At 44.5% G+C, this 13,894-nt stretch overlaps 1 protein-coding gene across 2 annotated transcripts in view; it reads right to left on the bottom strand.

Moving 5' to 3' along the window:
• The window catches only part of GRAMD4 (GRAM domain containing 4), a 137,657-nt gene extending 124,557 nt beyond the window's left edge, over positions 1–13,100 (bottom strand). For both annotated transcript variants that reach the window (XM_037889087.2, XM_037889086.2), the window contains exon 1: positions 12,830–13,100. In XM_037889087.2, the coding sequence (XP_037745015.1) occupies positions 12,830–12,858 (29 nt within the window). In that variant the 5' untranslated portion in view covers positions 12,859–13,100. The remainder of the gene's footprint in view (positions 1–12,829) is intronic.
• Positions 13,101–13,894: the final 794 nt, after the last annotated feature.

Below are 13,894 nucleotides of genomic sequence, written 5' to 3' on the forward strand. Positions count from 1 at the left end.
ATTCCCAGCTTCTGGCAAACAGAGGCTACAATATCCCTACCCATCCTGGCTAAGAGCAATTGATGGACCTATCCTTCATGAACTTATCTACTTTTTTTTTTTTAACCCTGTTACAGTCTTGGCCTTCACAACATCCTCTGGCCAGGAGTTCAACAGGTTGACTGTGCAGTGTGTGAAGAAATACTTCAACTTGTTTTAAATCTACTGCCTATTAATTTCATTTGATGACCCCTCTTCTTGTGTTATAAGAAGGAGCAAATAACACTTCCTTAATTACTTTCTCCATACCAGTCATGATTTTATAGACCTCTATCATATCCCCCCTTAGTTGTCTCTTTTCCAAGCTGAAAAGTCCCAGTCTTAATCTCTCCTCATATGGCAGCTGCTCCATACCCCTAATGATTTTTGTTCCCCTTTTCTGACCTTTACCAAGTCCAATATACTGGTTTTTTTGAGATGGGTCGACCACATCTGCATGCAATATTCAAGATGTGGGCAGACCATGGATTTATATAGAGGCAATATGATATTTTCTGTCTTATTATCTATCTCTTTCTTAATGATTCCCAACATTCTATTAGCTTTTAGACTGCCGCTGCACACTGGGTGGATGATTTCAGAGAACTATCCACAATGACTCCAAGATCTCTTTCTTGAGTGGTAACAGCTAATTTAGACCCCATCATTTTATATGTATAGTTGGGATTATGTTTTCCAATGTGCTTTACTTTGCATTTATCAACGTTGAATTTCATGTGCCATTTTGTTGCCCAGTCACCAGGGTGGATAATAATCGATGAATTTAAAAATCGGATTTTTTGATAAAATGCTTTGAGGAAAAAACCTATCTAAAGATAGTTTTAATTAAGATACATTAGACCTCAAAAATATCTCATCGTGGAATAGGGATTATAAATTCTAATTCTATGGTATGAGACAATATATTCACGTAATGTTTAAGAAAAGTTTTGTAAATGAGTTACAATAGTTCATGGATTAGGGATCCAATCTTATGGGGTTCCAGGGGCTTCTGTATAGATTATTTAGGTTAATATTTCTATCTACCCAATGGTACTCAATACTCAGTCTAAAAGATACCATCAGAATGCTTAATTTTGCAGTTCTCAAACTGTAGATTTGTGTCTCCAGAGATAACATGCTTGTTTACAGCAAAAAATGTTTTTAAATAAATATATAGAGGTGAGAAATAACAGACCTCAACCCTATTGTCCCTCTGCAAATTTGAGTACACTGAGTCAATCCCTTACCTGTCTCTACAAGTGCAAAGTTTCAAAAAGTTCAATGAATAGAAGACTGTTGGGGGTGGAATAGGTCTGGACAAGGAGAAGAAGTCTGGATATAAATGTGAGAAGGGAGGAACAGGCAGTAGAAACAAAGTGAAAAAAATTAAAAAAAAAGAGTCCCACAAAAAGTGGAAACTCTGTCAAATTACAAAGGATGAATATAAATAACACAAGTGAGTTGTAGCTCACGAAAGCTTATGCTCAAATAAATTGGTTTGTCTCTAAGGTGCCACAAGTACTCCTTTTCTTTTTGCGAATACAGACTAACACGGCTGTTACTCTGAAACAAGTATGTAGGGACAAAGTTAGAAAATGAGGGGAGAAAGACAATAACAGAAAATGTGGAAATGGCAGAGGTGCTTAATGACTTCTTTGTTTTGGTTTTCACCAAGAAGGTTGGTAACGATTGGACATCTAACATAGTGAATGCCAGTGAAAATGAAGTAGGATCAGAGTCTAAAAGGGAAAGAACAAGTCAAAAATTACTTAAACAAGTTGGATGTCTTCAAATCACCGGGACCTAATGAAATGCATCCTAGAATACGCAAGGAGCTGAAGGAGGAGATATCTGAGCCATTGGCAATTATCTTTGAAATGTCGTGGAAGACAGGAGACATTCCAGAAGACTGGAAACGGGCAAATATAGTGCCCATCTATAAAAATGGAAATAAAGACAACCCGGGAAATTACAAACCAGTCAGCTTAACTTCTGTAGCTGGGAACATAATGGAGCAAATAATTAAGCAATCAATTTGCAAACACCTACAAGATAATAAGGTGATAAGTAACAGTCAGCACGGATTTGTCAAGAACAAATCATGTCAAACCAATGGGATAGCTTTCTTTGACAGCGTAAAAAGCCTTGTGGATGGGGGGGAAGCAGTATATCTTGACTTTAGTAAGGCTTTTGATACTGTCTCGCATGACCTTCTCATAAACAAACTGGGGAAATATAATCTAAATGGAGCTACTGTGAGGTGGGTGCATAACTGGTTGGAAAATTGTTCCCAGACAGTAGTTATCAACGGTTCACAATAAAGCTGGAAGGGCATAACAAGTGGGGTCCCGCAGGTATCGGTTCTGGGTCCAGTTCTGTTCAATATCTTCATCAATGATTTAGATGATGGCACAGAAAGTACACTTATAAAGTCTGCGGATGATACCAAGTTGGGAGGGGTTGCAAGTGCTTTGGAGGATAGGATTAAAATTCAAAATGATTTGGACAAACTGAAGAAATGCTCTGAAGTAAATAGGATGAAATTCAATAAGGATATATGCAAAGTACTCCACTTTGGAAGGAACAATCAGTTGCACACATACAAAATGGGAAATGACTGCCTAGGAAGTCTGGGGGTCTGGGGTCATACTGGGGTCTGGATCTGGGGGTCATAGTGGATTACAAGCTAAATATGAGTCAACAGTGTAACGCTGTTGCAAAAAAAGCAAACATTCTGGGATGTATTAGCAGGAGTATTGTAAGCAAGACAGGAGAAGTAATTCTTCCACTCTACTCCACGCTTATTAGGTCTCAACTGGGGTAGTGTGTCCAGTTCTGGGCACCACATTTCAGGGAAGATGTGGACAAATTGGAGAAAGTGCAGAGAAGAGCAACAAAAAATGATGAAAGGTCTAGAAAACATGACCTACGAGGGAAGATTGAAAAAATTGAGTTTGTTTAGTCTGGAGAAGAGAAGACTGAGAGGGGACATGGTAACAGTTTTCAAGTACATAAAAAGTTGTAACAAGGAGGAGGGAGAAAAATCGTTCTTCTTAACCTCTGAGGATAGGACAAGAAGCAATGAGCTTACATTGCAGCAAGGGCAGTTGGACATTAGGAAAAACTTCCTAACTGTCAGAGTGGTTAAGCACTGGAATAAATTGCCTAGGGAGATTCATCACTGGGGATTTTTAAGAGCAGGTTGGACAAACACCTGCCAGGGATGGTATAGATAATACTTAGCCCTGCCTTGAGTGCAGGGGAATGGACTAGATGACCTCTCGAAGTCCCTTCCAGTTCTATGATTCTATAATTCAGTGGTAATGTCACGGGTCCAACACCTCTTGTCAGTTAAAATTAGGGAAGTAAAGTGAAAGTAACTTCCAGCAACACAATCAGAACTAGAGCTGAACAAGAAGCCATTTTTCCATCCCAGGAAAATTTGAGATTTTGAAATTTTTTCCCCCAATCCACATAAAAGTGAATCTCAAAAATTTCTACCTACCAAAAATTTAAAAAAATAAAATATAATTAGTTCAGGATAAAGTGTTCTGTTTTGATTGGGGGGGAAGGTTAATATATACCTTAAATTTCAAAATGCATAGTCATTTTGAACCAAAAACACAGAACTTTGTTTCAAAAATGTCCAAATGGAACATTTTTCCAATTCTGAAGCTTTTCAAAAAAATCTGAAATGTGAAATTCATCAACTTCTTGCCAGAAGTTTTGGTTTTGATGAATCAGTATTTTTGATGAAAAACATTTTGCTGAAGGATTTCCAATGAGCTCTAGTCAGAATGCCATCTTAGAGACTGTTTATAGAATATGGGCTGGTACTGGAAGTGGGGGAAATAATCATTTAGAAAGGAAGGGAGAAAAGACAGTGGCACAGAATACGGGCATGAAAGCTTTAGAACAGCCATTTGAACTTTTAACTGTTACCTTTAGACCTTATTCTCCAAGCCCATATGGGAGACCGGCAAGCAGAATCAGGTCCTTATACTGTAGCTACTGCTTTAGGAAGGTTCAGTTACTGTTGGCATCGTTAGGCTTGATAAACATGGGGGATCCTGACCAGCTAACTAGCTTTAAAGAAAATTTCAGCCAATCATGAGTGGCCTAGGCAAGTCATCCAACATTCCTAAATGGCGTTCCAAATTCATAAACACAAAACAGCAGCAGAGAAAAGTCTTGGAAGCTATGATTTATATCTGCTTGAACAGAGTAGTTTCACTTAAAAAGAGATTTAGTTATTGGAACTGTTTGCAGCGTTGTTGTAGCATGTTGTTCCCAAGATACTAAAGAAACAAGGCAGATGAGGTAATATCTTTTATTGGACCAACTTCTATTGGTGAAAGAAACAACCTTTTGAGCTTCCAGAGTGTCACAGCTAAATGCAAGGTGGAACAGATTCTTTAGCTTAAGTAGTTAAGACATATGACTACTGCCCCAATGACAACTATATGGGTGAAACCAGACAATCACTACATTCTCAAATGAACTCACACAGAAAAATAATAAAAGACAAAAACACTATTGCTGTATGTAGTGTTGTTACAGCTGTGTCGGTCCCAGAATGTTAGAGAGACAAGGTAGGAGAGGTAAAGGATATTATCTCACCCACCTTGTCACTCTAAAAACACCATATCACCCGTGGGCGAAAGCTTTTTACAAAATGATCAATCCATATCTGACCTCTCAGTCCTCAAAGGAAAACTACACAAAACCTTCAAAAGATGAGCCCAGGAGGTTAAATTCATAACTTTGTTAGATAATAAAAATCAGAGTCTTAATAAAAAGACTGGATTTATGGTTTATTACAACTATTTGTAACCCACTAAATCCCCCTGTTTTGTCCTACATGTGCATTGGTGTTAACTGGCCACTTCACCTTGAATGGTCTCTTATATATGCTAGCTATTTATGCTAAACAATCTGTTCTACCTTGCATTTAGCTGTGACACTCTGGCCTTGCCTATACTACACAATTTTGTCAACGCAAGTTACACCAACATACAGCCACCGCTGTAATTAAACTGCTGTTGCATGCCCACACCATGTTCCTTGTGTCAGTGGAGCGCATCCACAATAACAGCTCTTCCATCGACACAGAGCAGTGCACGGTGGGTAGCTATCCCACTGTGCAGTTGGCTGCAGGTGCTTTGGGAAGGGTTTGCAATGCTTCATGGGAGCAGGTAGTGTGCTGAGCCTGGCACTGTTTGCTTGCATCATGCTCTGAACCTTGTAATTACTGCTGTGTGCGCCCAAAAAGAAAGACATTTTAAATCACTTTTTAAAGTAGCACTTGGTAATCTGACCAAACTGACATTGCTGAGCACTAACACAAGAAGCGCAAAGAAGTGTGTACGTGTGTGGAGGGGAGAGTGTGTGACAGGCGGTGTGAGAGAGAGAGAGAGAGAGAGAGAGTGTGTGTGTGTGTGTTGAGGGAGTGAGAGAGACTGGGGAGGAATGTGTATATGAGAGACAGACACAGACAAGAGTGTGTGTTGGGGAACTGTGTGTCAGCACGCTGCCTCCAAGTTCAGACATCTGCAAGAAGCAACCAATCCCAAGGCAGAAGCGGATACACAGACAGCTGGTGTCCCCCGTTCCCCACCCCAGCTCAGCAGAGACCAGTACACCAACAGGGGGCGGGGGACACCCTGATATCAGCCCCGCCTCCTTCTCCAGGCTCTCCTCCTGCCCCCCACAGCAGCAGCAGCAGCCGCCGCCCACCCTGCCTGCCTGCCGCTGCAGTCCTAGTGTTGGGGAGAGCAGAATTACTTGTTAATGTTTTGATTCCGTGATTCCTTCTAAACTCTCTCTCAGCCTCCTCTACCCACAGACCAAAGAGATCCACTCCTTCCCCTGTAGTCCAGGCAAGAGTAAGTTTGCTGCCAGTAGCCGGCATGCTAAGCTGGGTGGTAGCTATGTAAGCTCTCGATGCTGGGGCTTTGAAAGGGCAGGGGTGCATGACTGTGTAGCTGGATGCAGGGCAGTGGATTCAAAACAGTGAGCAGAGCGGTCATGGTGGGATAGTCCTGAGGGCCAGTTACGGTGATGTAACGAATGTAGTGTTTACACTGATTCTTTCATAGAATCATAGAATATCAGGGTTGGAAGAGACCTCAGGAGCTCATCTAGTCCAATCCCCTGCTCAAAGCAGGACCAATCCCCAATTTTTGCCCCTGATCCCTAAATGGCCCCCTCAAGGATTGAACTCACAACCCTGAGTTTAGCAGGCCAATGCTCAAACCACTGAGCTATCCCTCCCCCCAAATCTAACTTTGTCAATCTAACTTTGCCCCAAAAAGCTCTGTACTTCTGATCAAGGTGGTTTTATTTTGTCAGCAAAGCAGGAGAGTTTTGTCGGCGGGAAGAGCATTCTAGCGTGTACACCTCCACTGTTTTATCGACAAAAGCTGCCTTTTGCTGACAAAACTGGGTAGTGTAGACAAGGTCTCCGAGTACCTTTCCCAGATCTGAAGGGCTCTGTTTAGTTCAAAAGCATTTCTCTTTCACCAACAGAAGTTACTCCAATAAGAGATTATTATAACTGGAAAATCATGTAAGATGGATCCTTTTAGCTCAATCACCAACTGTAATACAGTTAGTTTGGTAGGTTTCAGAGTAGCAGCTGTGTTAGTCTGTATCCGCAAAAAGAAAAGGAGTACTTGTGGCACCTTAGAGACTAAAATTTATTAGAGCATAAGCTTTCATGGGCTACAGCCCACTTCATCGGATGCATAGAATGGAACATATAGTAAGAAGATATATATACACATACGGAGAAGGTGGAAGTTGCCATACAAACTGTAAGAGGCTAATTAATTAAGATGAGCTATTATCAGCAGGAGAAAAAACTTTTGTAGTGATAATCAAGATGGCCCATTTAGACAGCTGACAAGAAGGTGTAAGGATACTTAACATACGGTAAAGTCACTACCAACTGATGGCTTTTTGGTAGCCTACATGAAATGAAGTGAGTGAGTCCATTTCCTGGTTGATAGTTCACACCAGAGGTGGAATCACAGGTTTTGCCATCCCAGCAAGAGAAGCCAGCTGAATAGGTTTGGAGACTGAACAACTCACTTCTAGAAGTGGCCCCTCCTAGTCAAGTTTGAAGCCACTAGGCACGGCACTTCAAAGAAACGTATGTATTCTGTGCATGAAGTTCAGTCTCCAGAGGTCAAGTACACCAGGACTTTTCAAGGGCACTATATTCATTCAATTAAAAAAAAAGTGGATATGGAGATTTAAAAAAAAGAAATATGTAAACACAAACTTACTTGGAGAAGAGTTCTGTGTATGCTCAAAAGCTTGTCTCTTTCACCAACAAGAGTTGGTCCAATAAAAAAAGATATTACCTCACCCACCTTATCTCGATCACATCCTAGGACCAATACCACAACAACAACACAGCAAACATTCTTGAAATAATACAGGAACTGCCTAAGATAAGAATGTATGAAAGGTTTGCAGTGTTCATCACATACTGAGCTATGAAGTCATTGCTTCAAGATCATCCTGTGAGATCTGTATATGGAAAAACATGCTACAAGTTATTCTATGCACACTTTAGTTTCTGCCTTAGTATGGCTGAGCTAATACCTTGTGTTAAATATCAATGTTCTGCTTGAAATGACAGAGAGACCATTTTATACCTAACAAAGGGCTAGCTTAGCCTTTCCCGTGGAAAAAAGCAAGTGGAGCAGGACAGAGAAGCTGGAAAACTGAAGCTGGACTCAGGGTCTAGGACCTCCTACCATCACCTAGCAGAGGTTTGAGAAGAGATCTCAGGGAAAGAAAGAAAAAGGCATGGCCTACTAATCCTACAGTCTAACAGCAAGTGACCTCCAGGCATCTCTTCCTGCTGCTCCTCCAATTACCTCTACCCTGACAGCACAACTCCAGTAGCAATCGGCTGTCTTCATCTGATTCCCCCATAACAATCCAAAAACCTTGCCTTGCGGGGGCGGGGAGGGGGTGGGGGGGGAGCGAAAAGGGGGAATGGGACTCCACAGGAACTGGTTGCTGTGCTACCTGAGGCAATGAGCTCTACAGGATATATCTGCAAAGCCAGATAGGAACAATGCTGCAGGAGACCCCTTCCACTCCATCCCCCAAAGCCCCATCAGTCACTATGGGGTCTGATCACTGTGATGTACCTACAGGAGCCAGGGTGAATGAAAGACAAAAGCTGTTTTCCACTTAAACAAGTGTGTTTGGATTTAAGGATATTCTTGCCAAGTTTACAACCAATGGCCAGAATCCTGAAAGGAACAAGGCGCATAGGGTCTGACAGCATGTTGCTCCTTGCTGGAGCAGGGCCTAATGTGCCCCTGTAGTAGGGCATGAGAACCTGAAAGTGAACTAGAAAGTCTAGTTTCAGAGTAGCAGCCGTGTTACTGTATTCGCAAAAAGGAGTACTTGTGGCACCTTAGAGACTAACAAATTTATTTGAGCATAAACTTTCGTGAGCTACAGTGAGCTGTAGCTCACGAAAGCTTATGCTCAAATAAATCTGTTAGTCTCTAAGGTCCCCACAAGTACTCCTTTTCTTTTTAGAAAGTCTAGTTCATCTACCCCATCCACGTTAAATGTATTGCACACTTCCCTCCCTACTCCATAACAGGCAGCATAAGGAAGTGCTGAAATGTAAATCAGATTTTTAGTTAGTTTGCATAATTGCTCATGTTACTAATAACAGTTCTAAAACACTCATTCTCATAAGTTTAAAACTGCTTTAAGCTTAAAAAAGATTTCCACAGAAATGTGTTGCTGGAAGCCAATGCACTTTCACAAGGATATCACTTTCCTGCATTTTTAGTAATTGCAGACATATACACATGGAGGTGCTCAAGAGAGAGTCTGGTTTGCTGTACAGATCTCTACTATTTTAAAGGGAAGAATCATAGAGTATCGGGGTTGGAAGGGACCTCAGGAGGTCATCTAGTCCAACCCCCTGCTCAAAGCAGGGCCAATCTGGGCCCAACTAAATCATCCCAGCCAAGGCTTTGTCAAGCCTGACCTTAAAAACTTCTAAGAAAGGAGATTCCACCCTCTCTCTAGGTAACCCATTCCAGTGCTTCACCACCCTCCTAGTGAAAAAGTTTTTCCTAATATCCAACTAAACCTCCCCCACCGCAACTTGAGACCATTACCCTGTGTTCTATCACCTGGTATCACTGAGAACAGTCTAGATCCATCCTCTTTGGAACCCCCTTTCAGGTAGTTGAAATCAGCTATCAATTCCACCCTCATTCTTCTCTTCTGCAAACTAAACAATCCCAGTTACCCACAGCCCAAAACTGGACAGAGTATTCCAGATGAAACCTCACCAATGCCGAATAGAGGGGAATGATCACGTCCCTCGATCTGCTGGCAATACTCCTACTTATACAGCCCAAAATGCCATTAGCCTTCTTGGCAACAAGGGCACACTGTTGACTCATATCCAGCTTCTCGTCCACTGTAACCCCTTGGTCCTTTTGTGCTGCCTAGCCACTCAGTCCCTAGTCTGTAGCAGTTCATGGGATTCTTCCATCCTAAATGCAGGACTCTGCACTTGTCCTTGTTAAACCTTGTCATAAATATAAAGGGAAGGGTAAACACCTTTAAATCCCTCCTGGCCAGAGGAAAAAACCCTTTCACCTGTAAAGGGTTAAGAAGCTAAGACAACCTCGCTGGAACCTGACCAAAATGACCAATGAGAAGACAAGATACTTTCAAAGCTGGGAGGGGGAGGGACAAAGGGTTGTCTCTGTGTGTGTGTGGGGGGGGGGGGGGTTTGCTGGGACCAGAGCAGGAACACAGGTCAGAACTCCTGTAAAGGGTTAATAAGCAATCTAGTTAGATATGCATTAGATTCTGTTTTGTTTAAATGGCTGATAAAATAAGTTGTGCTGAATGGAATGTATATTCCTGTTTGTGTGTCTTTTTGTAACTTAAGGTTTAGCCTAGAGGGATTTTCTATGTTTTGAATCTGATTACCCTGTAAGGTATTTACCATCCTGATTTTACAGAGGTGATTCTTTTACTTTTTCTTTAATTAAAATTCTTCTTTTAAGAACCTGATTCTTTTTCCTTGTTCTTAAGATCCAAGGGTTTGGGTCTGTGTTCACCTATGCAAATTGGTGAGGATTATCATCAAGCCTTCCCCAGGAAAGGGGGTGTAGGGCTTGGGGGAACTTGGGGGGGGAAAGACGTTTCCAAGTGGGCTCTTTCCCTGTTATATTTGTTAGACGCTTGGTGGTGGCAGCAATAAAGTCCAGGGACAAAAAGAAAAATAGTTTGTACCTTGGGGAAATTTTAACCTAAGCTGGTAAAAATAAGCTTAGGGGGTTTTTCATGCAGGTCCCCACATCTGTACCCTAGAGTTCAGAGTGGGGAAGGAAGCTTGACAAACCTCATCAGATTTCTTTTGGCCCAATCCTCTAATTTGTCTAGGTCCCTCTGTATACTATCCCTACCCTCCAGCATATCTACCACTCCTCCCAGTTTGTCAAACAAGTATTTAACATCCATAGATAAAAGCTCTAAGGCAGAAGTCTGCAGCAGCTCTAGAATATCTGACATTCTAAAGTACTGTAACTAGAATCTTTAGTTTAATAAACGTGCCCATCTCCCTCCCCTAGCCAGACATGAAAGCTAAGGTCTAATGCAATCAATCTTTCCCATCCTTCCCCCTCACTGCCCCCCCCCGCAGCACACACATGCTTAAAACTCAAGTTTGCTCAATCTAAAATGTATTAGTATAGAAGAGTTTACAGCTTCAGTAATTGAATTAACTCTTGATAACACTTCACAAAAATTTTTAGAGAAATCACTTACTCCTTACCTACAAATAGACTCAAAAAATGCTGGAGAGAGGAATCTACCGATATATTTGTGGGCTTACCCACCAGAAGACCATTTCCTCAATAAATTTACTGGCATACAGCTACGTTTGTCTATCAATGGAACTCAGATGAGCCTCTACCCTTCAATCCATCCTCCTCCCTTCACTGTCTGTTTGAAAGAAGGAAATCCTAGACACAATTATTTGCTGCTATCATTCCTTCACTCTTCCTCTGCTTCCTGCTCCACATTGTCAGTCATTTTTCGATATACCTTACTGCTAAGATCAATGCATTTCAGATAATACATTGCTGATACTGCATTTAAGCATGCTTATTCAAACTGAAGATAGACATTCAATCTCTACCTAGTGAAGTAACTAGACAATGCCTTGCAGTAGGTCTTACTCCACTAGGTCTTTATTTTCAAATGAAAATTTAGTCAGTTTGCATGAAATGACCAGATTAGGCTCTTTATACAAGACACTGGTGATATATGCAGGGCAGTAGTGTGCAGGTCACTCCTGTCCTTCACTTCTTCTTCAGGAGAGACCCTACCAGCCACCCCAAAGAATGCATTACAGTGCTAAAGAACCAGCTTCCACTTGCAGATCAGAGAAAAGTCTCAGGATCAGAAAAGGGGCAGGTCTGCCAGGGTCACTTTACCATCAACCCCAATCCTCACTACAAAAAAACGAATGCATCCTGCAGGAGAGGTTGTTATGTAAGAGTATCCCTATGTGCTTAAGGAGCATCTGAAGTATCTTCATCTCCCCCAGTGTCTGATCTTTATGGAGATTATTAGTGTCCTGCATAGTGTACTGACACAGCACTATTAAGTCTTACTTCATAGCTACTGAAATACTAAGGGAAACAAAAATAAACTAGTTCATTAGATTCTTCTTTTTTTGTAAACCTTGATTTACCTAACTCTTTGAAAGGAATCTAAAGCCAAATACTCTCCAACATGAGAAGGGCCAGGAATAATTTTCATAACAACTTGCATCGGGAAGAGCGGGACAACCTTCCAAAGCAATATGAAAAGAAAGCATAAAAAAGCAACAACCAGGCCAAAAAAGTAGATGGAGAGAATCTCTGTTTTACACAGTGAGAAACATAAGCCCAGAGAGGATAGATGCCAGAGGTCACAGAGCAAGTAAGTGGCACAAAAACAACCCCCAAGGTTCCCATTTCTAACCACACTGCAAATAAACTGACCAGACACCTTCCTGCTCTCACGTGAGACAGGCAACAGCATACATACTTACAAACCGGCAGATACACCACCCCATCACCCTCACAAAAAGGGATTCTGCTTCCATGCAGTAAGACACAAAACACTCACCAATACTCAGGATGCTGATGTCACACCCAGCAGTGAACCAACAATCCCCCTACACATAACCCCCAGTAGTGAACAATCCCCTCCCATACATAGCCCCAATAGTGAAACATACACGAATCCACACAATACACCACTGCATGCAAATTGTGAAGCACAACATAGCCGTCCCCTCCCCTGCTCACATCCAAGAGGACACAACAACCCCACACAATATACTTAACCCTTCACATCCTGAAAGCACTACACAAATGGCATTGGCATCTACACAGGGCGCTGCTCCCACAGGCCAAGGCAAGGGCGGGGGGAGGGGGTCACACAGAAAGGAGTCAGCCCCTTCCACAAGGTCTCTCTGGGGCTGAGCAGCTGCTCCTCCCTCCCCAGATGCCAGACAAAGGGCCGCAGAGAGACAATGGCCCCACGGATGGGAAGGCAGCAGCTCTCGGCCCCCTTGGGCTGGATCTGGGGGGGCGGGGAGAGGGTGTCTCCTTGTCCCCGGGAGGGAGCAGGGAACTCGCAGCACCGGAGAGGAAGGGGGAGCTCCTGGGATCTGGAGGAAAGGGGGCGTTCCCCTCACGCCGAGGAGAGAGGGTCTCCACCATCCCGCCCCGGGGCGCTGCGGACTCACCCTGCCCGGCACTCGGGGCACACTCTCATTCACGCGGACGGCGCGGCTCTGTCCGGCTCCCCGCCGAGCCCAGGGGCCGCTCCGCCCGCCAGGGGCCGCCCGGCGCGGAGAGACCCCGCTGCTGCTACTGCTACTGCTGGGCCGGGCGGGCCGCTCAGCCCCTGCACCCAACCGCTGGCAGGGAGACGCGCGCTGCCCGTCGTCTGCCTCCGTCCTCCGGCCGCCGGGCCCGCGCCGCCGCCGCCACCGCCAGCCAGCCCTGCCCCGCGCCCTGCGCAGCCGCGCCCCGCCCCCTCGCGTCAGCGCTCCGAGGGGTGGTGCTGTGGGGGCGCGGCCGGCTCCGTGACCCGCGGACCCCCCGCGGCCGCCCGCCTTGCACTAGGGGGTGGAGGCCGGTCTAGGCGCTGCGGGAGGCTCGTGGGAAGGGGCTGGCTGGCTGGAGAGGGGGGTCCAGGCAGTTTTTAGTCCTTCCGGGTTGTTGAGAGAGGCGCGTCGCCGGTGCACCTGCTGCCGCGCGGAGCCTGCGCCTGGGGAGCGGCTGCGAGGGAGTCTAGCCGGGCGGGCTGGGCTGCCTCTGCTCGGTGCCTAGGCACGGGCTTCCCTCCAGCCGCTCTGGGCCGCGGCCCCGCGGCGCCCCTCTCACGAGCCGCTTGTGTTGTGGTGGCGCCCCGAAAGTCGCCAGCAAAGTACGGGCCCCGTTGTGCTCGGGGCTCTACCAACACGCAGGGCGGCTGTCCTGGGGGGACCCCCCACCCCCCCAGAATTGTGCTTCGCTTCGCGCGCGTGAATAGCTCCCTTGTAATCAGCGGGACTGCTCGCAGCCTGAACGTTAAGCGCACACTCTGTGCAAGGGTGGGGTTCCCTGCCCCCAGGGCCTCACCGTCTAAGGCTCTGATCCTGCAAACATGGATCAGGTGAGTAGTCCCATTGGTAGCAATGGTGCTATTCCTGTTAGCGAAGTTACTCCCGTGCATAAATGTTTGGAGGATTAGGCTCTCAGACGACCAGGACATAAAGAGGGTGGGAGGAAAATCATTCAAATATACACATTTTATATCTACATTA

Source organism: Chelonia mydas, chromosome 1, assembly GCF_015237465.2.
Source record: "Chelonia mydas isolate rCheMyd1 chromosome 1, rCheMyd1.pri.v2, whole genome shotgun sequence".
NCBI lineage: Eukaryota > Metazoa > Chordata > Testudines > Cheloniidae > Chelonia > Chelonia mydas.